The sequence below is a fragment of the Mustela erminea genome, chromosome 3, assembly GCF_009829155.1.
Source record: "Mustela erminea isolate mMusErm1 chromosome 3, mMusErm1.Pri, whole genome shotgun sequence".
Classification (NCBI taxonomy): domain Eukaryota; kingdom Metazoa; phylum Chordata; class Mammalia; order Carnivora; family Mustelidae; genus Mustela; species Mustela erminea.
Genome location: NC_045616.1, coordinates 111,259,920 through 111,287,811, shown reverse-complemented (window position 1 = coordinate 111,287,811; position 27,892 = coordinate 111,259,920). Strand labels below are relative to the sequence as shown.

Below are 27,892 nucleotides of genomic sequence, written 5' to 3'. Positions count from 1 at the left end.
CTGCAGGATGTTGGAGCCTGAGTAGAGTAAGGAAGGCACTCACGTTGAGATGACCGAGAACAGAGAACCAAATATATTGAGGATAATCAGAATCAACTTCTCACTGTTGTTATAAATATAGAAAGGGAGAAAAGGAAAATGAACTCCATGGGATTAGACATGAAAGTTTGTGTGAACTCATGGTTCTCAATATATAGAAATAAATATAGCTGTATATATAAGCATTATACACAAATAGCAATTGTTCACTAGCACAGTAATCTTGACTTCTTTTAAGATTTTATTTACTTGACACAGAGAGAGAGAGAGAGAGAGGGAGAGAGCGAGTGCACAAGTAGGAAGAGCAACAGGCAGAGGGAGAAGGAAAAGCAGGCTCTCCACTGAGGAGGGAGCACTATGCAGGGCTCAATCCCAGGACCCTGGGATCATGACCTGAGCCAAAGGCAGCTGCTTAACAAACTGAGCCACCCAGGCACCCCCAAATCTTGGCTTCTAAATACAATTCTCCATTTAAGAGATGCATGGCACCTTAAAAACATGGCTTACTCTTCAATTAGGGCAGTGAAAGCATAAGTCTGGTATAACTTGTGCCAGAAAATAAGAAATTACTCAAATAATAATGGGACATGTCAAAAGGACATAGAAGTCATCTAAAATAGTTTTCCACTAGCTAAGTCAAGAAAAAATTGTTTAGCATCACAATAATGCAAGTAATAGATTCTAATCTACTAAATAAAGCAGGAAATTATGCATCAATAAAGATACAAATAAACTGGAAGTTTGATGAGAAAGAGGGTAGTACTCTGAAGCTACCTTCCCACAAAATAATTACAAACCTACAAAGAATAGCTTTACTGTGGAGAAGACTGACAGATACCACTTATTTAGTGATCATACTAACAGAAAAAAGATGTACCAAAATTACTAACTCACGATAGGATGCAGTAAGAACACAGCATCACTTCAGTAACATCCCTGCCAAAGATGCATAACCTGAATCTAATCATGAAGAAGTACCAGACAAAACTCAAAATGAGGATTTTGTACAAAACTAGCCTATAATATTCAAAAGTGCCAAGGTTGTAGAAGTCAAGAAAAAAATGAAGACTTGTTCCAGATTGAAGCAGACCAGACAACTGACATCTAATCTAAAGACAACACATGATTCTGACTGGACCACTTTGCCATACAGAACATTACTGATACAATGAGTTAAACTTGAATGCAATAAAGATCTGAGGATTAGATGGTCATAACGTACCAATGCTAATTTCCTGATTTTAATGGTTGTATTATAGTGATGTAACAGCATGTCCTCTGAAGGAAATATATACTAAGGTACTCAGAGATGATGCAGTGTCATATCATAAACTTACAAACAAGTCAGGAAGAAAATAGTCCTTTTTACTTTACATATAACTTGGCTATACATTTGGGATTATTAAAAATATTTTTCAGGGGCACCTGGCTGGCTCAGTTTGTAAAGTGTGGAACTCTTGATTTCAGGGTTGCAGGTTCAAGTCTCATATTGGGTGTAAAGATTACTTAAAAATAAAATCTTTAAGAGAGATTTTAAAATTCAAAAGGACATAAAAATAATGAAATAAAATTTTAAGACAATCCTTCCTTATATGTCTGGATCACTGAAGAGCAAAATTATGTTCCTGATTTATAAACATTAATTATTTGCTTTTTTGTCTCATACAAAGGACTCACCCAATGATCCCATTCACTTCACTGTTTGTTTTATATTAATCGATTCTGATTGTTAAATTTCTATTTTTCAATTTCTTGACAAATTCATCTCCCAAGGAATAATGTACTACTTCAGAAATTTTCATTAACTCTTAAAATGAACTTACTCAGAATATATTTGTGGGCTTTTTCCTTCCTTAAAATTTTTCTCAGTAATGTAACTCCTGGTGTGAACTGGCATACTTACACAAAGGGGTGCACAATTCCTATTTAGAAAAGTTTATTGAACATTATTCCTGCATTACACTTATTGAAAGAAAAATTTAATTGTCCCTGAAGGCACCGGTCATTTCACATGATCTATACCCTAATGTTTTTTGTATTAAAAATACAGGTTAAATATGAAATTAGTAAAATGCAGCATATAAAACTTCATGCTGAGCAAAAAAACAAGTCCAAAAAAAGTTACTCTATATCAGTAGAATAGTTTCCACAGTATTTAAGATGTTTCCTATGTAAATGATATTTGAATGCAATTTTAGAACCATAGTTAAATATATTTTGCAATTTGTTAACTGCAGGTATCCACATTTTCCTTCCCCCACATAATCTGTTCCTTTATGTTGGCAACTTTGCTGGAATCCACAGAATGCAGCAAAAGAAAAGCAGTAGTTATTTTTCAAGATTTGAGAAATCTGGACCACCTTTAGTGTAGTTTCCTGAGATTTCTGCTCCACTGAAGTCAAAACCAGGATTCTAAAAGACATGAAAAAAACTATGATAAAATAAATCTTTTAAGGAAAAATGTAAGTAACTCAAAAGGGAAATGGTACAGATATAAACTAGCAATTGACAAAAGAAGAAATCTACATGGCCAATAAATATGTCAAAAGATGTAATCACCAAAATAGAACTTAAAACTAGGATGTATATTTCAACTTTCAGATCTACAAATACTTAAAAGATCAGTATGTATATTACAAGTTGACAAGTGTATGGGCAAACATATACTTTAGTATGAGTGCAAAAACAGATTTTAATAACTAGCATAATTTTAAGTTTATTACATGCCAAGCAGCGTTCTAAGAGCTATGCATTTATCAACATATTCAATCCTCATAACAATTCTAGGAAATACTATCTCATACTTTAGTCTTTTTGGAGGGCATTTCATTTATTCAACAAACATTTATTAAGAGTTCCTACTGGGGCACCTGGATGGCTCATTGGGTTAAAGGCTCTGCCTACGGCTCAGGTCATGATCCCAGAGTCCTGGGATCGAGCCCCACATCGGGCTCTCTGCTCAGCAGGGAGCCTGCTTCCTCCTCTCTCTCTGCCTGCCTCTCTGCCCACTTGTGATCTCTGTCTGTCAAATAAATAAATAAAAGAGTTCCTACTGTTTAAAAGACACCATTAGAGGCAAGTGGAATTCAAGAGTGAACATAACAAAGATCCCTGCACTGGTGGACTGACATTCTTACAGGAGGACACAAATAATAAACCAGAAGTTTATGCAGAGGTTGGCAAAGTTTTCTGTAAAGAGCCAAGTAATTAGATATCTTAGGCTTTGAAAGCCATATACTCTGCCATAACTCCTTAAGTCTGGTATTACTATAAGATAGGCAATATGCAAATGAATGAGCACAGGTGTATTCCAGTACAACTTTACTTCAGAAACAACCAGCAGGGGGCACCTGGGTGGCTCAGTAGGTTAAGCCTCTGCCTTAGGCTCAGGTCATGATCCCAGAGTCCTGGGATCAAGCCCCACATCGGGCTCTCTGCTCCGTGGGGAGCCTGCTTCCTCCTCTCCCTCTCTCTCTCTCTCTCTCTCTCTCTCTCTCTCTGCCTACCTCTCTGCCTACTTGTGATTTCTCTTTCTCTCTCAAAAAATAAAAAAATCAAAAAAGAAAAAGAAAGAAACAACCAGCAGGTCAGATTTCACCTGTAGGCCAGTTTGTGAGCCCCTGATCCAAAGTGTTAAAAGTTGGTGTTTAAGTGTTACAGAAGATGAAAAAAGAAAAGAAAACCAGAGTAGAGTAAGGAAAATGAGAAGATTAAGTATTTAAACAGGATGATGAAAGATAAAGTACATTTTTTTTTAAAGATTTTATTTATTTAAAGAGAGAGAGAGAGAGATCACAAGTAGGCAGAGAGGCAGGCAGAGAGGGGGAAGCAGGCTCCCTGCTGAGCAGAGAGCCAGATTCGGGGCTCAATCCCAAGGACCCTGGGACCATGACCTGAGCCAAAGGAAGAGGCTTTAACCCACTGAGCCACCCTGGCGCCCCAAAAGTATACTTTATTGAGCAGTGACTTCAAAACAGTGAAGAAGTTAGCCAAGTTTTGGGATAACACTGTAGACAAAAGGACAGAAAAGGAATGGCCTAAAATGTTCAAATATAACAAAAAGACCAGTATGGCTAGATCAGAATAATGTTAAGGGGAGCCTAGTAGAAGAAGGAGAGATCATGGAGGACCAGATTGGATAGAATGAAAGAGTTCTGAGAAGAGAAGCAATGTGTTCTGACCTGCATGCTAAAAGGACTATTACACTATTTTGAGAACACTGTAGCTTGGCAAGGGTAAAAGAGAACAATTAGAAGGTTTTAAGAGTAATCTAGGCAAGTCATTACAGATGGTCTAGATCAGAATGGTAGTAGAGTTGGTGGTGAGAAGTAGACAAATTCTGAATATATTTGGAAGGTACTACCAGTAAGGTTTCCTAACAAATTGGCCACATTGTGTGAGAGAGAGACAGGAGTGGAGGATGACTCCCCATTTTTGTTTTTTGGTCTGATCAAGTAGTTTCCATCAACCAAGATTAGAAGACTAGAGGTAGAAATGGTAGCAGGAAGTTAGAGAGTTCATGTTGAATATGTCGAGTCTGATATGTCCGTCAGATTGTGAAGTGGAGATGTTGAATTGGAAATGTGACTCCAATATTTGGGAAAAAAGTCTAGACTAGAGATACGTATTTGGAAATCACCATCAGATAGAAAGAAATTATCCATCAAAACTTTTAACAGTGCTTTGATCCAGTAATTCTTCTCCTACATAAATTAACAGAACATGGGATAGTTCTACAGAGATCAAAGCATAAATTTTGTTTCAAACAGATACAAACTGAAAAATCCAAATCTTATCAAAAAGGAATAGCTAAATAGCTAAATAATGTTGGTACATTCAAGCTAGAAAACACTCTAAAGCAGTTAAGAGGAACAAGTTTTATCTATATGTACTGGTAGAAAAAGAGACCCAAGATGTATTATTAAATGGAAAAAAAAAAACAAAATGAACAATGCACATAGTGTAATCCTGCATTTATGTTAAAGACAGAGTAGCAAACCAATACATCAATGAGATAAAAATAAGACAGAAGCACAAAGGGGGTGCCTGGGTGGCTCAATGGGTTAAGGCCTCTGCCCTCAGCTCAGCTGTCTTCAGCTCAGGTCATGATCCCTCTGCTCAGAAGGAGCCTGCTTCCCTTCTTCTCTCCCTGCCTGCCTCTCTGCCTACTTGTGATCTCTGCCTGTCAAATAAATACATAAAATCTTTAAAAAAAAAAAAAAGACAGAAGCACATAATGGAGAGATGTTGATGAAAGGGACTTTTACTTCATTACACTATGTAAGTCTTTAAACTGAATTTTTTTTTTTTTAAAGATTTTTATTTATTTATTTGACAGGGAGAAAGAGAGATCACAAGTAGGCAGAGAGGCAGGCAGAGAGGAGGGGAAGCAGGCTCCCCGAAAACAGAGAGCCCGATGCGGAGCTCAATCCCAGGACCTTAAGATCATGACCTGAGCTGAAGGCAGAGGCTTAACCCACTGAGCCACCCAGGTGCCCCTAAATTTTTTTTGTAAAGACTTTTTTATTTATTTGACAGAGATCACAAGTAGGCAGAGAGGCAGGTGGGGGGGGGGGGAGCAGGCTCCCCACTGAGCAGAGAGCCTGATGCGGGGCTTGATTCCAAGACCCCGAGAGATCATGATCTGACCTAAAGGCAGAGGCTTAACCAACCCACTGAGCCACCCACGCGCCCCTATAATGACTGAATTTTTTGAGTTCACTTACCCTACTGGTGTACATTAAATAAATTTAAACTTTGAAATCAAGACAGTACGAATAAATTCCTCTACAGAAAATTTGAAAAAATAAAATCCACACAAAGAAAGACCAGTCATTTTTATAACGATTTCACTTAAATTCCTCTAAAGAGCTTTTGTAATTTTTATAACTACATTTGAGTTTTAATTTCAATAATAATTATTCTAGGATTTTAAGATGTTTAACAATACATATTCATACATTCTTCTGACTTACTTCCTTCTGGAATCTCTCTAATGTAAGTTTTCTCTGCATTTGGTCTTGCACCCAAGGATCAGCTGCATATTCAGATTCCAGAAGAGAAGTCCAACAATTTGCTGCATCTCTCTTTGTCTTTGTAAGAACAATACGGACCATTTTCCTGTCCTCTAAACAAATAAGAATCACAAATAAATTAGAGTTCATCATTGGATTTCGTATTTTCAAACATCATTAGGTAATCTTGACATACAATTATTTTCAATACATTTCCATTACTATTCTCTTCCAAAGCTGCAAAGACAAAGGACCTAATACAACAGAGGGAAACCTACTAAGTTCTAAGACAAAATTAATTTTTAAAAATACATTCCAAGAATTATAGATTACCCTTACCCAAAGTCCATGTTCCCTCATCAGCTATTGTTGAATCAAAGAGCTTGCCCTGAAAAATAAATACATAAAGTACTAAAAACATTGATATTTCATTAATCTTTATAAGGTTTTCATGATTTAAGACTTTCCTAATTTTCTATCTAATCCACATGTAACTATCTAGTTCGGTTAGTAAGGAGATAAAACTTTATACCTTTCCAACATATTGCTGGGTACATAACCCTATCTTTCCTCCTAGAAAATGGAATGAAACCAAGTTTACCTTGCTTGAAATATTTACTATGACAAAAAACACAGAGCCCTCTAAAGAAAGATCAGGGCTTCTTAATTTTTAGGAGATGAATAAATATTACTCATCAGAGAGCCAAATGTGAATTAATATCTGAAATGATTTAACTTTACCTATTGAAAAGAACTCCTAGAAGAGCTTTCCGGCTGAAATTAATAAATGGTATCTCTTAAACTTTAAAAAACTGGTTCAAACTCTTTGTTGGGCAATCCAGCACCAAAAAAATTTTAAAGTGCATACTGTAGTTCTGATACAGATTAGCTGTGACTGATTTTTCAGAAACTGTTGTTTTAAGAAAAATCAGGAAAACGTTAAATTTAAAAAGAGAATACACCTGCTCAAATCCATTTTGATTTGCTGCTACTTGTCAAATTTAAGTTTTAGGAAATTAAATTAAAAGGTCATATAAAAAAAAAACACACACATTTTTTCAATATGTCAGTACTAGTGTGAAAAAATCCTACTGGTTTAAATGTATACCTAAAATCCTGAAATTACTGCTAAATTCCCAAAGTTACTGGAATTACTAAAAGAAATTTGAACTGTAATCTTAAACCACTGTTCAGGAAACTATGATTCACACAACTATCCAGAAAAGTCAGTAAGATCCAAACTGACACAAATCAAATGTCTTTCACATGAATCTTTCTTTCCTCTGAGGCACTTAAAGCATTTCCATATAAATAATATGTAGTGTGTACTCCTTACATGACAGAAACAAGTCCAAGCTCTTAATTCCCCTGGATACCATGTCATGCTCAAAACAATCCTATCATCGTATTACCATACTTTGGGGGCGCCTGGGTGGCTCAGTAGGTTAAGCCTCTGCCTCCGGCTCAGGTCATGATCTCGGGGTCCTGGAATCGAGTCCTGCATCCCGCTCTCTGCTCAGCAGGGAGCCTGCTTTCTCCTCTCTCTCTGTCTGCCTCTCTGCCTACTTGTGATCTCTCTCTGTCAAATAAATAAATAAAATCTTTAAAAAAAAAAAATTACCATACTTTGTGGGTGAAGGCATAGACACACTGAAAAATCTCTTGCCCGAGGTTACAAAATTATAAAAATGACACAGCCAGGTATCCTACATTGAAAAATCTCCCTTCACCACTTCACTACACTGTCATCAAACACCTTGAGCATCTAACGTGGGAAAGAAATCTAACTTCAACGTTATTGAATTTAACAGGTCCAACGGACATGATGAGAATAAGAGTGGTATTTTCTTCAAACACCTCTGAAACTATCTCCTTAACCACTCCACGAACATGCAAAATTTTTCTAAGTTTGATGAAAAAAATAAATCACCTGACAACATCTCTGAATCCTCATCCCGATATCCTTATTCTTTTCTTCTTTACTGTCCTGTAACTGCCTGAACATTTATTAGGCTAGCTTTATTATGCCTCCTTGCAAGAACATGACCTGAGCGCAGGAAACTTTTGTCTTGTTCACCGCTGACCTCTCAACACTCATCAGTGCCTGGAATAGACGTCCTATAAATAGTTGTTCCTTTAAAGATCTAAGTGACGACCCGCAGAGGCACAAAAGCAGCAGCTTCATTTGGTTTAGAAATAAAGCCGGAAAACTCAAATCTCTACGTTAACTCGGGACTAGTTAAGAGAGGGGGCTCCGAGCAGACCAAAACCAGGCCAATGATACCGCTCTTTCGGCCAAAGAAGCTAGTCGGCCTTCCAAACAGTCTTTTCACGGGAAAAAATGCACTTCAGGACCCTGGGACGTAGAGGCCGGGAAGAAACTGAGCACAAGCCCCGACCTGCCACTACCTTGAGGATCTCGCGACCACCCACGGCCAGCGCCACATGCCGGCTCTGCAGGCCGCACTGGATATCCTGGGCGCGAGTGCCAGGCGGCACCTGAACTTCAATGAACACCTCCTCCAAGGTCTGGTACCACTGGCCCCACGGCGTCCCGCACGGAACCACCCCACTGCGCTCCTCAAACGGGGCCGACATACTCCAGGAGCCTCCCGGCAGCAGCCGCACGGAGCGAGATGAGCGCAAGCGCGAAGTGTCCACGCTCAGGCCACGCCCAGGACTCGCAGCTCAGGTCACTGCACATGCGCAGGGATGCAGGTTGATGTCTCAGCATGTTCCTTTTTCCTTTTCAGTGGCCATTTAGGACGCTGGCAGTTTAAAAGAATTAAAAATCCGGGGAAGTTTACACCCAAAGAACGGTGGGAGAAGGTCGGAACCTGTAAAACTAGAACTCCCTCTACTGCCACCAATATGACGCCAAAAGCGTACCCTCGAACTTCTCAGCTATAAAATGCGCTTGCGCAAATGTTGCTAGTACGGATATTACAATTGAGTAACGCCAGGACTGATTGGACCAGGGTGGGGGAGGAGGCAATATTAGTCTCCTATTGGCTAGTTACCTAAACTCACAGAAGCCCTAATTGGGCGCGGCGAAGACAGGTGCGCATGCTCGTAGGTGTTCCCGTCCTGGATTGGTGTGCCCAGGATTTTGGTTTTCAAATCTGCTGACGTTAGAGATGGGCGGGGAATAAGCCGGGAGGTTTGAATTCGGAGTGAGTGGGCTGGAATAAGCGGCACAAAGTGGCGGAGGGGCGATAGTGACCTTCTGTTTGTGGAGCTGATCGTCAGCATGTCTTTTCCTAAGGCGCCCTTGAAACGATTCAATGACCCTTCCGGTGCGTACGGGGAAAGGAGCTGGGGGTCGGGATTTGTTGTCACGACGCACTTGCCCTTTTTGGTGCCCTTCATCCGAGGCTAATAGGCAATTTTTAGGGCCGCGATGGGTCTCATTCCATTGATTAGTTTTTCTAAAAGCCATACTAAGCATTTACTACGTGCCTAATACTATTCCGAGTGATAAGGATACAGCAGTGAATGAGGCAAAACCCCTGCCTCGTGGAGTTTACATTCGACTGGAGAATACAGCCAATGAACAGTTAGTGCGGTGGAGAAAGGAAAGCGGAGGAGAGGGAGTCGGGATCAGGAAACTGCCGGCGCTGTGTGATGGTCAAGTGCGGAAACCTCGCTGATGAGACATTTGACCAGCGGCTTTCCGCATGAACTTGTGGATTTCTTTTGGATATTCCATTCGGGAATAAAAGAAGGATGATTGGTAAAAAAGCAGTTTATGGGTGAGAATATGGTGGCAGCACTTACTGAAAACATTAGTAATGAAGTAACACGATAGTGCCCCAGTCACCATAGTAAGTATTTACATTGATTATTAGTTCTTTTTTTTTTTTTAACTCCCCAACATCCCTGAGAGGTTATCCTATTATTCATTATTTACTGATAAAAAAGCCGAGACATAGATTTGCGCAGTGTTACAGAACCAAACCAGCAGAACTGAGACAGGACATCAAGAAATCAAGCCTCCATGAATCCATCGTGTGCTTTTTTTAACCACTGTGGTTCATAGTCAGCACACTCACCTGGAAGACTGATATGGTTACTGAGGCACTCATCATTGAATGCATGCAAAGTGTATGCTATGGTGTTCGCTATTCTGACTGGTTCCCTATTCTATCTAGTCCAACAGCCCAGTGAGGAAGGTATTGATACTGTCCTCATTTTGCATGTGAGGAAACCGGTTTTGTCACTGTTCTGAGCAGCCAGTAAGTGGTTTGGTTGAACATCAAAGCCCATGATTTAGCCATTATAATACACCCTTTTTAGGGGTCACTTGTTGCATCTTTAACTTGTTAGCCAAAATGCAAATGTAAATAAGAATCACTCTGCTCACATAGGAAGGCCAAGAGAGCAAACGGATCAGCACAGCGTATTTTCTTTTTTATTACAAGCTTATTTTCTTAATTGAAAGACCAAAGCATATATTGTTTCCTGGATATTGAGAGAACCTTCTCTAAGTTCTCTCAGCAGTGTGTCTTTTAAGAAGAGTTTATTTTCTTTATAATAGATGAAAGTGGTTTTACCAATGCACAATATTCCAGGTTCACTGTTTCAGGAGTAATTATCATTTATTTGATGCTTTATGCATATGTGAGCACTGTAGTGAGTTCTCCAATTACTCCAGTAATCCCAACAACTATGAGGTGGATACTCTTTTTTATTCCTGTTTCATAAGTGGAGAATCATAACCTCAAATAAAAATAACTTTCCAGGGTCTCCTGGGTGGCTCAGTCGGTTAAGCATCTGTCTTCGGCTCAGGTCAAGATCTCAGGTCCTGGAATCGAGCCCCACATTGGGCTCCCTGCTCAGCAGAAAGCCTGCTTCTCTCTATCCCTCTGCTGCTCCCCCTGCTTTTATTCCCTCTCTCTGTCTCTGTCAATAAGTAAACAAAATCTTTTTAAAAAATAAATAAGTAACTCCAGAGGTCTTGAAACTAGGTTCGAAAAGGAGAGAGTATAATGTTCTTATTCAGGATCTTCTCCCTCTGGCTAAAAAGTACTTGGCCCATAGTAATGTCTATTAATTGGCATATAAAGATGAATTTGAATCCTGACTGGGATAGTCACAAAACTCTATTTCCATTCCCATATCCCAGTGACTTTGTATGTTTTCTTTACCACATTCCCCAACTCAACCATAAGCTAAATACTGGGGGTACCGGCATGATCAAGAGAGTTCCTAACTTCAGGCAGTTTTGTCTAACATGGAAGATGGATAAGTACATTATCTGAGGTGTGAGGTGGATAAGTATATTAAAAGCTAGACATACAGGCTGGATTTCAACCTAGTTCTTCAATCTAAATCCTAAATCTAACAACCAAATTTGATTCTTTAGTCTTTAAGGAAGTTTTTGTTAAGTGTGGTTATAATTGTTTTCAACTCTCTTGATGCTGCTTAGTCAGTGTCCACCATCCCATTGTTTGCTGGCGCATATCCCCTTTTGAGAGTGTAAACCTAATGATGAACCAGAATATAAGATTTCTTTCCTTTTTTTTTTTTAAGATTTTATTTGACAGACAGAGATCACAAGCAGGTAGAGAGAGAGAAGGGAAGCAGGCTCCCTGCTGAGCAGAGAGCCAGATATGGGGCTTTAACCCACTGGGCCACCCAAGTGCCCCAAAATATAAGATTTCAACATCATTTTATTTTCTGGCTGCTTTGACGAGTCTAGACTGGTGCTTCTCCTGCTTTCCCACAGAAGCATTCCTAAAAACAGAAAGCTGGGCCGCTGGCTGTCTCAGTAGGTAGAACATGTGATTCTTGATCTCAGGATTGTAAGTTCAAGCTTCATGTTGGGCCTAGAGCTTAACTTTAAAACTAACAATAATAATAATAATAATAATGAAAGCAGAGAGCACAGAATAACCGTAGGCTCTGCATACCCTCATCCCCTCTTCCCCCAAAAAGCATTGCTAACAGTAATGGTGGAAATCTCTCGTTTGTTTTAAAACATAATATGTTCCCCACTGCCTCCCTCAACCCTTATCGCAAATGAGTAACATAGGTGCTCTAAGATGTGCCACCATCCTTAAGCTGATTTTAGGGAAACCCCTGCCAGCCTCCTATTCATCCCAGGTTGTAAACAGTTTGTAAAGTATGAGAGATTTGAACTAACCAAGATTAATGTTTTTTGGTAAGTCTGTCTTTACCTTAGCTACTTCATTGAATTCTGTATTTCATTTTGAGACTTTCTTCTGATTAGAAACCCACTATCTCAATTCCTTATTGACCACATTTAGATCAAAAAGCTCCCAGAATTGGAATTTTTGTGTCATTATTTTTGTTACCTTAATTCCAGGTATAGGAATGGAAACTTCCTTGATGTTGTTATGGCCTCTTAGAATTAATGAAAGGGATGATTTTAATACTTTTTAATTGTGTCCTAGAGTGAGAAATAAATTGTGTATCTCTATCCAGGATAGATTTTTTAATATTTATACAGCTATCATTGAAACAAGAAGTCCTACAAAACAGTGCTTCACTTTGCTACATTTGAGTCATGCTAATATTTTCTATTGTGTTTCACTTTTTTTTTTAAAGATTTTATTTATTTATTTATTTGACAGAGAGAGAGAGGGATCACAAGTAGGCAGAGAGGCAGGCATAGAGAGCTCCGAACTGAGCAGAGAGCCAGATACGGGGTTCGATCCCAGGACCATGAGACCGTAACCTGAGCTGAAAGCAAAGGCTTAATCCACTGAGCCTCTGTGTTTCACTTTTTTCAATGCTAGTCAAGGTATACCAACAAGTTCTTATCTATCATTCCATTTATTTTTATTTCTTTTAAAGATTTTATTTATTTATTTGACACAGAGATTACGAGTAGACAGGCAGGCAGAGAGAGAGGAGGAAGAAGCCTCCCTGCTGAGCAGAGACACCCCCACCCCCACCCCGCACCGCCACATGAGGCTTGATCTCAGGACCCCAAGATCATGACCCTAGCCGAAGGCAGAGGCTTTAACCTACTGAGCCACCCAGGCGCCCCTATCATTCCATTTAGAAAACACTTAAGGGACAGCTGGAGTTACCTTCAAATGTTCAAACTCCTTTTAGTTCATGTTCATTTGCATGAAACTCTATGCTGAAGAAAATAGTTTTTCAGTGAATAGTATGAATCTGTTCTCAACCAGTTAAAGCTTTATGCTAATGATATTTTTACCTTTTTTGTTTAAGTAGGCTCTATGCCCAATGTGGGGCTTAAACTTACACCCTGAGATCAAGAGTCACATACTCTACTGACTGAGCCACCCAGGCTCCCCTTCTGCTAACAATAATAAAAATGACATTTTTATTATTAAGTCCTGAGAATAAGATCTCAAGTTGACTATGCATAAACACTCCAAAATGCCTTCAGTTTGAGACTCCAGTTAAGTGAGGTTATACTGTATAAATTTCTGTCTAGTACAGGGATGCCTGGGTGGCTCCATCAGTTAAATGGCTGCCTTCTGCTCAGGTTATGATCTCAGGGTCCTGGGGTCAAGTCCCAGGTCAGGCTCCCTGCTCAGCCTGGAGCATGCTTCCTACCCACCCACGCTTCCGCTGCTCTCCCTGCTTGTGCGTGCGCTGTCTCTCGCGTGCGCGCTCTCTCTCTCTGTCAAAGAAATAAATAAATAAAATCTTTTTAAAAAGAGAGAGAAAGAAATATTGTCTAGTAGTTTGTACTTTGTATAACATGACTTTCTAAGTTTCCTGTTGTGTCAATATTAGCCAGAGATGAATTATCACTATAAATTTTTATTCCATACTAAACCTTGAAGGCTAGACTTTTAGTTGCTTCATTTCTAGACTCTGATGGTAGTTGCCTCATTAATGCTCTTGGAGTTAGAATTGATTCCAAATATTTTTTTCTTAGATTTAATCCTTAGTAACAAAGCCATGTTGCTTGTTCTTTTTTTTTTTTTTTTTTTTTAAGATTTTATTTATTTATTTGGCAGACAGAGATCACAAGTAGGCAGAGAGGCAGGCAGAGAGAGAGGAAGGGAAGCAGGTTCCCCGCTGAGCAGAGAGCCCAAAGCAGGGCTCCATCCCAGGATCCTGGGATCATGACCTGAGCTGAAGACAGAGGCTTTAACCCACTGAGCCACCCAGGTGCCCCATGTTGCTTGTTCTTAATGATGTTTATCTCAAGACTGTCTTTGCTGTTTTGTTGAATTGTCTGTGTTTCTTTGACTCATTGAAATAAAGAGCATTTGGGAAGATAATGATGTTTTTCATAGAGAGACCTATTTGTAATATCAGATAGGTGCTATTTTTACATTTGAAAAAATAAACAATTTATTAATGGCATTTTAAATTTGTATTACTTTACTATGACACAGTTTTTAACTGTTTCACATCCAATAACTGTTTTACATTCATCACCATGTAAGATCATAAGGAACATTAGATGAGACATTAATGTTCTATATGTTTCCTTTAGGTTGTGCACCATCTCCAGGTGCTTATGATGTTAAGACTTCAGAAGTATTGAAAGGACCAGTATCCTTTGAGAAATCACAAAGATTTAAAAAACAAAAAGGTAATGGATTCCAAAGTAAAATAATGGGTATATGATCTCTTAAGTTTTAAAGTTATGACTAATAGTATTTAAATTAGAAGATTCTATACTATTTGTAAAAAGGTGGAGTTACAGTTATATTTTAATTTTCTTATTTGATGCATTTACAAATGAGTCAACTATAAAATAATGCTTTAATCATTTCACTACTGTATAACCAGAAAAATTAAGCAAGGTACTCACATATATATAGTTTTCCTTTTGTTAATCACCTTAACTTTCTGTCAGGGAATATTAGGAAAATCAGAAAAATGTTGATGTGAAAATTGTGTTGTGCAACTACTTATTTGGACTTGTACAATTAAGAAAAGAACTTTATATTACTTCACTAATAATTACATAAGAAATTTAGAAATGGATTTTGTTTGTGTTTCAAACATGTAAGCACCAACCAGAATCTGTACAATCTATTCTATTATAGAATCTCAACAAAATCTTAATGTTGACAAAGATGCTGCCCTGCCTGCTTCAGCAAGAAAAGTTAAGACTTTGGGATTAAAGGTGAGGAACTCTGATATTCTAGCTGGTTTATCACCTAAATCATGAAAATATTTCTGAAAGGTTTTTTATTTGACTAGAATGCATTAAGTGTATAAAGTAAGGTTATTAGTAAACCTATAAGTTAATAAAAAATATTATCATTAGGACTATACCAAGATTTCATTTCTGGCTGCATCATTACTAAATATATTGTTTAAACATGCGCATAGCTCAGAATTACAATATGGTACCCACTTCTCAGTCATTTCTCTATCTAGGTAATTTGTCTAACACCTTGTAAGCCTTTAAAAAGTTTGCAGTTCTTTGATTTGGTTTTGAGTTGTTTTAGTTTTTTTTATTTGTGTGGAAAGGTAAGTATTGATAAAGAAAAAGGAAAAAAAAAATTCTAATGCCTTAAAGAGTTGTGCTGCTCAAAAACTCTCAGTTTTTGAGTGGTGGGAGATTAAATTCTTAACTTCATGTTATGGCTTGTGCAATAGCCTACATGTTGTACTGTTTCCATTAGTTCATAAAGCAAGTTGTAGTTTCTTAAGAAGTTACCAAAAAAATTTGTTAGTATGGAAAAGATTCAAAGTTAGGAAACCAAGGCTGTAGGTTAAGCTTAGTCTTGTTCATTTGTTCAGCAATTACCTAAGTCTCTCATTTCATAATAAAGGGTTTCATTATCCAATATGGAAGTGATTAGCCACATGTGGCTATTGAGAACTTGAAGAGCTAAATTTTTAATATTATTTAATTTTAATTAATCTATATTTATAAACCAGTACTTGATTCTCTTGTTGGAAAACATAAATTTTTTTTTTAACATATTGGGGATATGAATCTACTTCTTCATCTGCACAGTTTATGGAATCTAAATATAGGTAGCTATTTCTTTCTCAATCTCTCTCTCTCTCTCTCTTTATTTATTTATTTATTTATTTATTTATTTATTTTAGAAATAGTCCCTACACCCAGCATTACAGTCTGGAGCCCAGTGTGTGGCTTGAACTCACAACCCTGAGATCAAGACTTGAGCTGAGATTGAGTCAGATGCTTAAACAACTGAGCCACACAGGTGGCCCATAGATAGCTATTTCTGATAAAAATCTAGCATTTGAATTGAGATGTGCCATAAATATAAAATACACAGCAAGGTTTGAAGACCTAATACAAAACACATAAAATGTTTCACTAATAATTTTATACTAATGACAATAATTGAAATAATACTTATTACATTTAGGGTAAAATAAAATATATTACTAAAATTTTTACTTTTTAAATATGACTACTAGAGGGGTGCCTGGCTGGCTCAGTCTGAAGACTGGGCAGCTCTTGATTTTGAGGTCATGAGTTTGAGCTCCACATGGGGCATAGAGATTGCTTAAATAAATAAATAACTTTAAAACATATATGTAACTACTAGAAAATTTGAAAATACATATGTGGGGGTGCCTGGGTGGTTCAGTTGGTTTAGCGCCTGTCTTCAGCTCAGGTCATGATCTCAGCATCCTGGGATTGAGCCCCAAGTTGGGCTCCCCGCTCAGCGGGGATCTGATTCTCCCTCCCCCTCCTCCCCATTTCTTCTCTAGAAGAAAATATGTATGTGGTCTGTGATATATTATAGGGCAGCACTGATATAGACAGTCTTTTCTTACACAGTGATTTAAATGTATATACAATGAGATAATCTTCAGCCATAGAAAGGAATAAAATCCTGCTGTTTGCAATAACATGGATGGACCTAGGGAGATTAATGCTAAGCGAAATAAGTCAGAAAAGGACAAATACCATATGATTTCACTCATACGTAGAATTTAAGGAACAAAACAAATGAGTAAAGGGGGTCAAAAAGAGAGAGACAAATCAAGAAACAGTCTCTTAACTTTAGAGAACAAATTGATGTTACCAGAGAGGAGGAGGGTGGAAAGATGGGTGACATAGGTGGTGGGGATTAAGGAGTGTTCTTGTCTTGATGAGCACCTGGTGTTGTATGGAAGTGTTGAATCACTATATTGTACACCTGAAACTAATATTACACTATATATTAACTGTACTGGAATTAAAGTTAAAAAAAAATTTTTTTAAAGGAGTTGATTTAAATTTCCTAATTTGAATTTCTTAAAGAAACAGTTCTAAAATTTCAAATTAACTACGGAACTCTTAGAAAACTAAATTGCATACAGGTTTGTAAAAAACCCCTAAATAATTGGCCATCCTTGATAGAAAATGCCATCCTGTGGAAAATTAATAAATATGAGACTGATGTAGGCCCCCTCAACTTAGAAGCACATAAAACAAGTTGTGTGCAGTATGTTTATCCATTTTCTTCCATTTTAGGTGGAAAAGATGGATATTCTGTTTAGGGCCGTTGTGTCAGAAAAGCTGTTGGATATAAAAATACATAGAGCAAAATTGTGTGTCTTATTTAGAATAAAGGCAATAAGTAAATTAGAATCAGCTGACAAGGGATACCTGTGTGGCTCAGTTTATTAAACGTCTGCCTTCAACGCAGGTCTCGATCCTGGAATCTAGCCCCACATCTGACTCTCTGCTCCGTGGGGAGTCTGCTTCTCCCTCTGACCTTACCTCCTTTGTGTTCTCTCTCTCTCAAATAAATAAATAAAATCTTTAAAGTTTTTTTTTTTTTTTTTTTTTTTTTTTTTTTTTATTTGACAGACAGAGATCACAAGTAGGCAGAGAGAGAGGAAGAAGCAGGCTCCCTGAGGAGCAGAGAGCCCAATGCTGGGCTCAGTCTCAGGACCCTGGGATCATGATCCGAGGTGAAGGCAGAGGCTTTAACCCACTGAGCCACCCAGGCACCCCAAATAAATAAAACCTTTAAAAAAAATCCGCTTACACCATTTTAATTTTTATGTCTTCGCATGTGTAGCTTTTTTTCCCTCCTTGGGTATCAAGGTTTAACTTTATTTCTCTTTGTAAGATTCTTTTCTTTCTGGAATAACATAATTAAATATTCAAAATGTATTAATGTTTAACATTAGAACGAAGGCATTCAGTAACTTTATTCATGAAGCTCCACCTGTTCTTTTCCCTGGACTTCTTAGGAAAAGCCTAATAATCTAGTAGGGTGAAAACTTAAACCTGAAATATTTTAAGATTTAAAGAACATTTTCCTTCTTCTACCAGATAAGTCTCCTACAAAATGTTTACTAGGCTAAGTGAAATGTTTTAAGTAGAAATTAGCTGTTTGATGAGGAGCTCCCCTCCACTTGCTAGGTAGGTTGCTGCCTGATTCATGAATCACTTAATGAAGCCAATTAGATCTTTTTTTTTTTTTTTTTTAAGATTTTATTTATTTATTTGACAGAGATCACAAGTAGGCAGAGAGGCAGGCAGAGAGAGAGAGAGAGAGAGGAGGAAGCAGGCTCCCTGCAGAGCAGAGAGCCCGATGCGGGGCTCAATCCCATGATCCTGGGATCATGACCTGAGCCGAAGGCAGAGGCTTAACCCACTGAGCCACCCAGGTGCCCCAAAGCCAATTAGATCTTTAAGAAAAAAAAAGAAGGGGGTGCCTGGCTGACTCAGTAGAGTATGCGACTCTTGATCTTGGGTTGTGAGTTCAAGCTGCACATTGGTAGGTAGAGTTTAGTTAAAAAAAAAAAAAACAAAAGAGAGAGAGAGAAAGAAAAAAAAAAGAAAAAGAAAAGAAAGAAGAATTAAACTAATTTTTTTTACAGCTGAAAATCAAATTTGTGATATTTGTGGCATTTAAATTTATCTCTGTTCTTTGACTTTTAAATAGAGGGAATCTCAAAAGAATGATAAAGATTTGAAGATATTAGAAAAAGAGGTAAGCAGTGCTTCAACTTAACTGAAAAACAAATGTACTATAAAATGGAAAGAGTTGGAACACCTGGTGGCTCTATAGGTTAAGCATTGTTTTCTTTATCAATAGCATATAGTTATGTTGGCACTGTATTGGTGATTCATTTATTTATCACCTTGTTTCTGTCCAGATTCGTGTTCTTGTGCAAGAACGTGGTGCTCAGGACAAGCGAATCCAGGATCTGGAAGCTGAATTGGAAAAAATGGAGGCCAAGCTAAATGCTGCAGTCAGGGAGAAAACATCTCTCTCTGCAAGTAATGCTTCACTAGAAAAACAGCTTATTGAGTTAACCAGGACTAATGAACTGCTAAAATCAAAGGTATTTGAACCTGACAATAATATTTACTATGGAATAAATTATAAACATTTTTTTTCTTATATAGTTTTTTGGGAATTTTAGGCTCTAGTTTAGTATTTTTCCTTCAACAAATGTATCTTAAATGTTAAACTGCTTCCAAGAAGAATTATTATGGTCTTTTTTGTTATGGTACCTGACATATAAGAGGTGATAAACAAGTTACTTTTGTTTTAATGTCTGACATTTTCTCATCCTTCTTCAAAGTCACCCCCAGTAAATAAGGCCATTAATAAAACTTACAAAATTTACACCTAGAAGCCACTGTAAAGATCTTTCTCTGAAATAAATAATAGCAGAACAGCAGGCTTCCATCGCAAATCCTTTTGGAAATGAAGTGGGAAATGAATAAATTTGTGGACTAACTATATTTAATAGTTAAATTTGTCTATTAGTATTGCCATACTAATAGATCTTAAAGGACATCATATGGTCATCTGCTTTTGTCTGAAATATAAGGAGGCTGTAAATCACTGTTCAGTTTAATAACACTCATATATTCAGGGCCTGTAATGTGCTGAGCTCTTTGATCACAAAGAGAGCGAGGGTGCATAAGAATCAAGCTTGTGGAAGGCAGCAGATTCCTGGACCCCACTGAGGGAGATTCTGATTTGGTAGTCCTGGGGTGGACCCTGTAATCTACATATTTCCAAAGAGATCAGGCTCGGATGCATTTTATTAAGTAAGCACACTTGACAGAATCCTCACCAAGAAGCTTGTTATAGAGGCTTGCAGTGGACTCTGCAGCATGCAGAGATAAGTGACCACCCAAACACTCCCAAAAATAAACCAGAAAGGGGTGCCTGTCTGGCTCAATCTGTAAAGCATGCAACTCCCGATCTCGGGGTTGTGAGTTGAGCCCCACATTGGGTAGAGATTACTTAAAAATAAAACCTTCCCCAAAAATTAAATAAATGAACCAGAAAGTCACATTAATCAAAGAGAGGGACAAGAACAGTAATAGTGTAAAATCAGTAATCTGGGTGTGGTCAAAGCCTGTTTTTTCTACCAGAGTATAATGTAGGTAAAGAATAATCAATATTTCTGTGATTTTTATATAGGACCTTGTAGAAATATTTCTGAATTTTTTATGTTTCTTGTACTTAGTTTTCTGAAGATAATAACCAGAAGACTATGAGACTTCTAAGCCTTGAGTTAATGAAACTTAGAAACAAAAGAGAAACGAAGATAAGGGTGAGTGATATCTTGGTGAGTTTGCTGTGTCTGGATCTGGGGATCTGAATGATCTCTCATATCCTAAAACAGATATTTCTGTTGTGTAGAGTATGATGGCTAAACAGGAAGGCATGGAGGTGAAGCTACAGGTCACTCAGAAGAATCTTGAGGAGTCTCAGGGGAAAATAGCACAACTTGAGGGGAAACTGTGAGTGACTAAAAAAGAAAGAAATTATTAAGTGTAACTAACTCTTGATTTTCCTCTCTCACCTTGCTCTTGTTTACCAAGACTAAACCTTCCTTCACTTAACTTACTGCTCCCTGCTTGCCCTGTTTCTCTTCTTCAACTGAGCCCTGATGATTCTCAAGCATTTTATGCTGAAAAGATGTATGAATGTCTTAATTTTGTCTATCTTCTGTATAAATGATGAGGAAAGGCCTCATAATCTTTAGTAGCACCATGAATATACCTCCATTTGTTGACTATTTCTCTGTTGATCATTATTTGGATTTCCAGTTTCTATTGTGAATAAGACTACTATGTATGTCTTTTGTGGACATAGGTTTTTATTTCTCTTGAATAAACATCTAGGATTAGAATTCCTGATCATAGGTAGTGTAATATACATATAATGTGTTAAAAAACTCAAAAGTGGTTGTCACATTTTATAGTCGTACTTAGCAGTATATGATATAATTCCAGTTCCACTTCCTCTCCAAGGTTTGGTATTGTCAGTCTATTTGATTTTAGCCTTTCTAGTAGGTAGGAAGTAATGTCTCATTTGTAATTTTGTTACTATAAGTGTCAAGCTTCTCCTGTGCTCACGGACCATTCATAAAAATCTTTTTATAAGGTGTCTAAATCATTTGCTCATTTTCTAAATTGAATTGTTAGGAGGAGGTAACACATGAGTAATTGGATAAAAGTCAACCTAAAACAAAGGCTTTATAGCAATAAAATGCTGTTTTCTACGTGTTGTGGGTTGGGAAGCCAGGAAAGCTATAGGGAAGATCATTTCTAATACTTAGGTTATTATAGGTGATAATTCTCATCATCTTAGCCCTTTTATCAGAATTTATCTGGAAAGCTTAAAAAAAAAACTTCAGTTTCCTATTTGTATATTTTAAATTGTCAACCTGAGAGGTCACATAAAATAATGGTTTAGAATTTAGATGCTACAGTAGAGCATGTGACTCTTGATCTCAAGGTTGTAAATTTGAACCCCGCATTTGGTGTAGAGATTATTTAAAAATAAAATCTTAAAAAAAAAAAAAAAACGCACTAGGGGCTCCTGGGTGGCTTAGTTGTTGGGCGTCTGCCTTTGGCTCAGGTCATGATCCCAGGGTCCTGGAATCAAGCTCCTGCTCGGCAGGAGGCCTGCTTCTTCTCCCTCTCCTACTCTTGCTGTTTGTGTTCCCTGTCTCGCTGTGTCTCTCTGTCAAATAAATAAAATCTTTAAAAAAAAAACCCACATTAAAAAAAAGAATTTGGTAGGGGCACCTGGGTGGCTCAGTGGGTTAAGCTGCTGCCTTCGGCTCAGGTCATGATCTCAGGGTCCTGGGATCGAGTCCTGCATCAGACTCTCTGCTCAGCAGGGAGCCTGCTTCCTCCTCTCTCTCTGCCTGCCTCTCTGCCTACTTGTGATCTCTCTCTGTCAAATAAATAAATAAAATCTTTAAAAAAAATAAAAAAGAATTTGGACTCCAGAAACAGCATATCCGATATGGCAGTATTTGGTACAGGTTAAGCATTATGTGTGATTATTGTATTTATTCACATATGCCATTTTTTCCAGTGTTTCAATAGAGAAGGAAAAGATTGACGAAAAATCCGAAACAGAAAAACTCTTAGAATACATCGAAGAAATTAGGTAATATGAGTAGTAGTTTTTAAATAGACCTTAGTTTGTTGAATAGTGATGAGTACATCATTTCATACTTTCTCAGTTTTCTCATTTTCCCTGTGCTTAAATCATGTGCTGTTCAAAATAATTTGTTTTAATGCAGTTGTGCATCAGATCAAGTGGAAAAATACAAGCTGGATATTGCCCAGTTAGAAGAAGATTTGAAAGAGAAGAATCATGAAGTTATAAGCCTTAAGCAGTCTCTTGAGGAAAATGTTGTTTTACTTTCTAAACAAGTAGAAGACCTGAATGCTAAGTGTCAGCTGCTCGAGAAAGAAAAAGGTATTTAAAGAAATAATATGTACAATATTTAAGGAAAGTACTGCTATATGAACGCATTTTTTAATAATTATGAAAACAACATAAAAATCCTGTTCTCTATGTGAGAATTTTTATCTTTTATAATGTTTGTTCTCTGTTTATTTCAATATATTGCTTGTCTTCATTGAAGTACATGCAGTGGTGCAGTTTTTGACTTCCCCAATAGGTGGCCATTTAAAATGAGAAGATATAGAACCAATTTTCAAGGTTTTATTATAGAATTTATTTATTTATTATGGAATTACTATATTTTATATAGTAAATGATACAAACTTCTGAATTATGTTTTGGCTTTATTTCTTTGCAAATACTTGATCGGTGTAACATGCTAATAGCAGAAAATATGGAAATCTGGTTTCTCAAAGTTAGTATCTAATTTCAGCATTTTTCACTTATAGAAGACCTTGTCGAGAGGGATAGAGTACGGAATGAAACTCTAAATTCTGAAATGCAAAACTTAAAGGAGAAACTTACTCTTGAAAAACAGGAACATGAAAAACTACAACAAAAAGAATTACAGATTGATTCACTTCTGCAACAAGAGAAGGTAGTTTACTATAGTATAAGAAAAGAAAACAACTTGTGCTTATTAAGTCATACATTTCCCTGTGTATCAGAAGACCTTTCAATTGTATATGTGCTTCACTCTGACAGTTCTGTTTTTAGAATCTTATCCTGAGTAAATGGTCCTGTCTGTGCTGCAGATTTATCTGCAGAGATGTTTATGACAGGGTTATCGATAATGTGAAAAAATTATAAGCAACTAATGAACCAAAATAAGAAAATTGTTTAAAAATTTTTTCTTGGGGGCGCCTGGGTGGCTCAGTGGGTTAAAGCCTCTGCCTTTGGCTCAGGTCATGATCCCAGGGCCCTGGGATCGAGCCCCACATCGGGCTCTCTGCTCAGCAGGGAGTCTGCTTCCTCCTCTCTCTCTGCCTGCCTCTCTGCCTACTTGTGATCTCTGTCTGTCAAATAAATAAATAAAATCTTTAAAAAAAAAAAAAATTTTTTTCTTGGGGCGCCTGGGTGGCTCAGTTATTAGGCATCTGCCTTAGCTCAGGCGGTGATCATAAGGTCCTGGGATTGAGTCCTGCATCGGGCTCCCTGCTCAGTGGGGAGCCTGCTTCTCCCTTTCTCACTCCCCCTACTTTGTGTTCCCCTTCTTGCTGTCTCTCTCTCTATGTCAAATAAATAAATAAAATCTTAAAAAAAACTTTTTTTTTTCTTGTGGGGCACCTGGTTGACTTAGTCAGTCAAGCATATGACTCTTGATCTCAGGATTGTGAGTTCCAGCCCCACCTTGGGTTAAGAAATTACTTAAAAGTAAAATCTTGGGGTGTCTGGGTGGCTCTGTCTTTAAGCCTCTGCCTTCAGCTCAGGTTATGATCCCAGAGCCCTGGGATCAAGCCCTGAATCAGGCTTCTTGCTCAGTGAGAAGCCTGCTTCTTTCTCTCTCACTCCCCCTGCTTGTGTTCCCTCTTTTGCTGTGTCTCTCTCTGTCAAATAAATAAATAAAACCTTTTTTATTTAATTATTTTTATTAACATGTAATGTATTATTTGCCTCAGGGGTACAGGTCTGTGAATCATCAGGCTTACACATTTCACAGCACTCACCAATTCACATACCCTCCCCAATGTCCATAACCCAACCACCCTCTCCCTGCCCCCTCACCCCCCAGCAACCCTCAGTTTGTTTTGTGAGATTAAGAGTCTCTTATGGTTAGTCTCCCTCCTGATCCCATCTTGTTTCATTTTTTCCCTCCCTACCCCTCCAAACACCCCTACCCTGCCTCTCAAATTCCTCATATCAGAGGATCATATGATAACTGTCTTTCTCTGATTGACTTTAAATATGTAAAATCTCTAAAAAAATAATAATAATAAAGTCTTAAAACTAAAATCTTAAAAAAATATTTTCCTGGCACATGTGTTAGATTACTACTTGGGCATTTACAGTTATGTTTTAAAATGGTATCTAAATGCATGTGAAACGAAAGCAACATTTTTTAAAATCTAGATTACATAAAGAATAAACATTAGTGGGGCACCTGGGTGGCTCAGTGGGTTAAAGCCTCTGCCTTCGGCTCGGGTCATGGTCTCAGGGTCCTGGGATCGAGCCCCACATCAGGCTCTCTGCTCGGCCAGGAGCCTGCTTCCTCCTCTCTCTTTCTCTGCCTGCCTCTCTGCCTCCTTGTGATCTCTCTGTCAAATAAATAAATAAAATCGTTTTTAAAAATAAATAAATAAATAAACATATTAGTGAGAAAAACAGTTCTTAAAAACCAATGAGCAAAGGATGGAAATTCATTATTCACAGAGTTCAAAATTCAGATAATCTGTAAATATGAAAAGATGTTCTACCTTTTAATTATCAAAGAAATGGAAAATGGAAATAATTGTTTTTCCCTTATAAGATTGGTACAAATTAAAACATTTGATAATATATAACATGTTAGTGAGAGTGGAGCAAATAGATACTCGAATGCACTGATAGGAAATATTGTTGGGCAACCTGCAACAACTGAAGGAATTAAGTAGATCTGTATATACTGACTTAAAGATTTCAGCAATCATTTTTAGGATTTTTTTGTGTGATCTTTACATATGTAATTTATGTTATTTATATATGTATGTGTGTGTGTGTGTGTGTGTGTGTGTGTATTTTTTTAAGTACATAAGTGTGTAGGAAAAGACCAGAAGGCATATATACCAAACTAATGGTTATCTCCACATTGAGAAAACATTAAGACTGAGGTGGCATATAATCAGAGGCAATTTTCACTTTACCTGGGTTCTTTTGTTTTTTGTTATTTTTTTCTGCCATCTAATCCTGCAACTGCAGTTATTGTTGGCAGACCTTTCAAATGTTTTTTTGTATCTTAGTATTTAAGATCCTAAGTGCAGGGAGCCCCTGGGTGGCTCAGAGGGTTAAGCCTCTGCCTTTGGCTCAGGTCATGGTCTCAGGGCCCTGGGATCGAGCCCCACATCGGGCTCTCTGCTCAGCAGGGAGATGCTTCCCCCACCCCCCACCGCCCCTGCCTGCCTCTCTGCATACTTGTGATCTCTCTCTCTCTCTCTGTCAAATAAATAAATAAAATCTTTAAAAAAAAGATCCTAAATGCATTGTTAGGAGTATAAAGTGTAGAGAGAATGCTTGTTTACAGTGACCATTCTTCTTAAAGGCAAAGGGTCTGGTTTTCTTTCATTAAGTGCTCTGGGCACATCTATATCAGGTTTTTGTTTTTGTTTTTGATTGAGGTATAAATTGACATACAACAGTATATGAGTTTCTAGTAAACAACATAACAATTCAAGATTTGTATATATTGCGAAATTATCACAATAAGCCTAGTTAGCATCTATCACTATAGATAGCTAAAGACTTTTTTTCCTTCTAAGGAGAACATTTAATATCTACCCTTTTTTTTTTTTAAGATTTTATTTATTTATTTGACAGAGAGAGAGCACAAGTAGGCAGAGCAGGAGACAGAGGGAGAGGGAGAAAGCCCGATGTGCAGCTCAATCCCAGCACCTGGGATCATGACCTGAGCCGAAGGCCAACACTTAACCACTGAGCCACCCAGGCACCCCATAAGATCTACTCTTAGCAACTTTCAAATATGCAATACAGTATTGTTAACTATAGTCACCCCACTGTACATTATATCCCCATGACTGAGTATTTTATAACTGGAAGTTTATACCTTTTGACTCCTTCCCCCATTTTGCCCACCCCTGCCTCAGGCAAGCACCAATCTGTTCTCTATAGCTGGATTTTTTCTTTGTTTGTTTTTAGATTCCAAATATAAGTAAGATCATATAGTAATTTTCTTTGTCTGATTTATTTCATTCATTACAATATCCTCAAAGTCCATCCATGACATCATAGATTTCCTTCTTTATTTAATGGGTAAATAATACTCAATTGTGTATATACTACATTTTCTTTATCTATTCATCCATCAGTAGATGTTTAAATTTTTTCAGTATCTTGATGATTGTAAATAATGCTGATGTGTACATTGGATGCATATATCTTTTCTATTTTCATTTTCTTCAGATGAATACTTAGCAGTGGAATTGCTGGATTGTATGGCAGTTGTGTATTTAATTTTTTGAGAAACATTCATACTGTTTTCCATAGTGACTGCACCAACTGATAGTCACACCAACAGTGCACAAGGGTTCGCTTTTCTCTACATCCTCTCCAACACTTACTCTTTTACTATTTCTTGTCCTTTTTGAGGGGAGGGAATTTCAGTGCCCAAGGTAGGGTTTGAACTCATGACCCCAAGATCAGGAGTCACATTGTCTACCAACTGAGCCAGCCAGGCACTCCTGTTTCTTGTCCTTTTGATAAAAACCATTCTGACAGGTGTGAGGTAAATCTCATTGTGGTTTTGATTTGCATTTCCCTGTTGATGAGTGTTTTTGAGCATCTTTTCATGTACCTGTTGACTGTCTATGTCTTTGGAGAAACATCTATTCACACTTGCTGCCCAGTTTTCAATCAAATTGTTAGGGTGTTTTCTTTCTTTCTTTCTTTCTTTCTTTTGCTTTTGAACTGTAAGAGTTCCTTACATATTTTGGATATTAATCCCTTATCAGATATATGATTTGCAAATATATTCTCCCATTTAGGAGGCTACATTTTCATTTTCTGGATGGTTTCCCTTCTTGTAGAAGCTTTTTAGTTTAATACCGTCCCATTTGTTTATTTTTGCTTTTGTTGCCTTTGCTTTGGTGTCATATCCAAAAGATCATCACCAAGATCAATGTCAAGTTGCTTACTATGTTTTCTTCTAGAAGTTTTATGTTTTCAGGTCTTATATTCAAGTCTTTAATCTATTTTGAGTTAATTTTTGTTTATGGTATAAGGTAGTAGGTCCACCTTCCTTCTTTTGCTTGTGGTTTTCCAGTTTTCCCCATACCATTTATTGAAGAAACTGTTCTTTCCCCATTGTATATTTTTGCCTCTTTTATCATAAATTAATTGACTGTATGTATGGGTTTGTTTCTGGGCTCTATTCTATTGATTGATGTGTCTATTTTTTTTTGTTTCTGGGCTTTATTCTATTGACTGATATGTCTATTTTTTTTTTTAAGATTTTATTTATTCGACACACACAGAGGGAGAAGCAGGCTCCCTGCTGAACAAAGG

General features: G+C 37.5%; 2 protein-coding genes across 2 annotated transcripts in view; one reads left to right on the top strand and one right to left on the bottom strand.

Annotated features, from left to right (window-relative positions):
* Positions 1 to 1,958: 1,958 nt before the first annotated feature.
* NUDCD2 (NudC domain containing 2) lies at positions 1,959 to 8,961 on the bottom strand. Its single transcript, XM_032337106.1, has 4 exons — positions 8,463 to 8,961; positions 6,393 to 6,441; positions 6,015 to 6,166; positions 1,959 to 2,451 (listed from the first exon to the last, which is right to left on the bottom strand). The coding sequence occupies exons 1-4, from the start codon at positions 8,649 to 8,651 to the stop codon at positions 2,368 to 2,370; spliced, it is 474 nt and encodes a 157-aa protein (XP_032192997.1). The 5' UTR covers positions 8,652 to 8,961; the 3' UTR covers positions 1,959 to 2,367.
* A 220-nt stretch (positions 8,962 to 9,181) lies between these two features.
* Positions 9,182 to 27,892, top strand: part of HMMR (hyaluronan mediated motility receptor) — a 36,437-nt gene continuing 17,726 nt past the window's right edge. The window contains exons 1-10 of the mRNA XM_032337101.1: positions 9,182 to 9,349; positions 14,503 to 14,601; positions 15,062 to 15,141; positions 18,890 to 18,937; positions 19,104 to 19,292; positions 20,436 to 20,522; positions 20,612 to 20,712; positions 22,301 to 22,375; positions 22,512 to 22,690; positions 23,128 to 23,276. Of these exons, the coding sequence (XP_032192992.1) occupies positions 9,304 to 9,349; positions 14,503 to 14,601; positions 15,062 to 15,141; positions 18,890 to 18,937; positions 19,104 to 19,292; positions 20,436 to 20,522; positions 20,612 to 20,712; positions 22,301 to 22,375; positions 22,512 to 22,690; positions 23,128 to 23,276 (1,053 nt within the window). The 5' untranslated portion in view covers positions 9,182 to 9,303. The remainder of the gene's footprint in view (positions 9,350 to 14,502; positions 14,602 to 15,061; positions 15,142 to 18,889; positions 18,938 to 19,103; positions 19,293 to 20,435; positions 20,523 to 20,611; positions 20,713 to 22,300; positions 22,376 to 22,511; positions 22,691 to 23,127; positions 23,277 to 27,892) is intronic.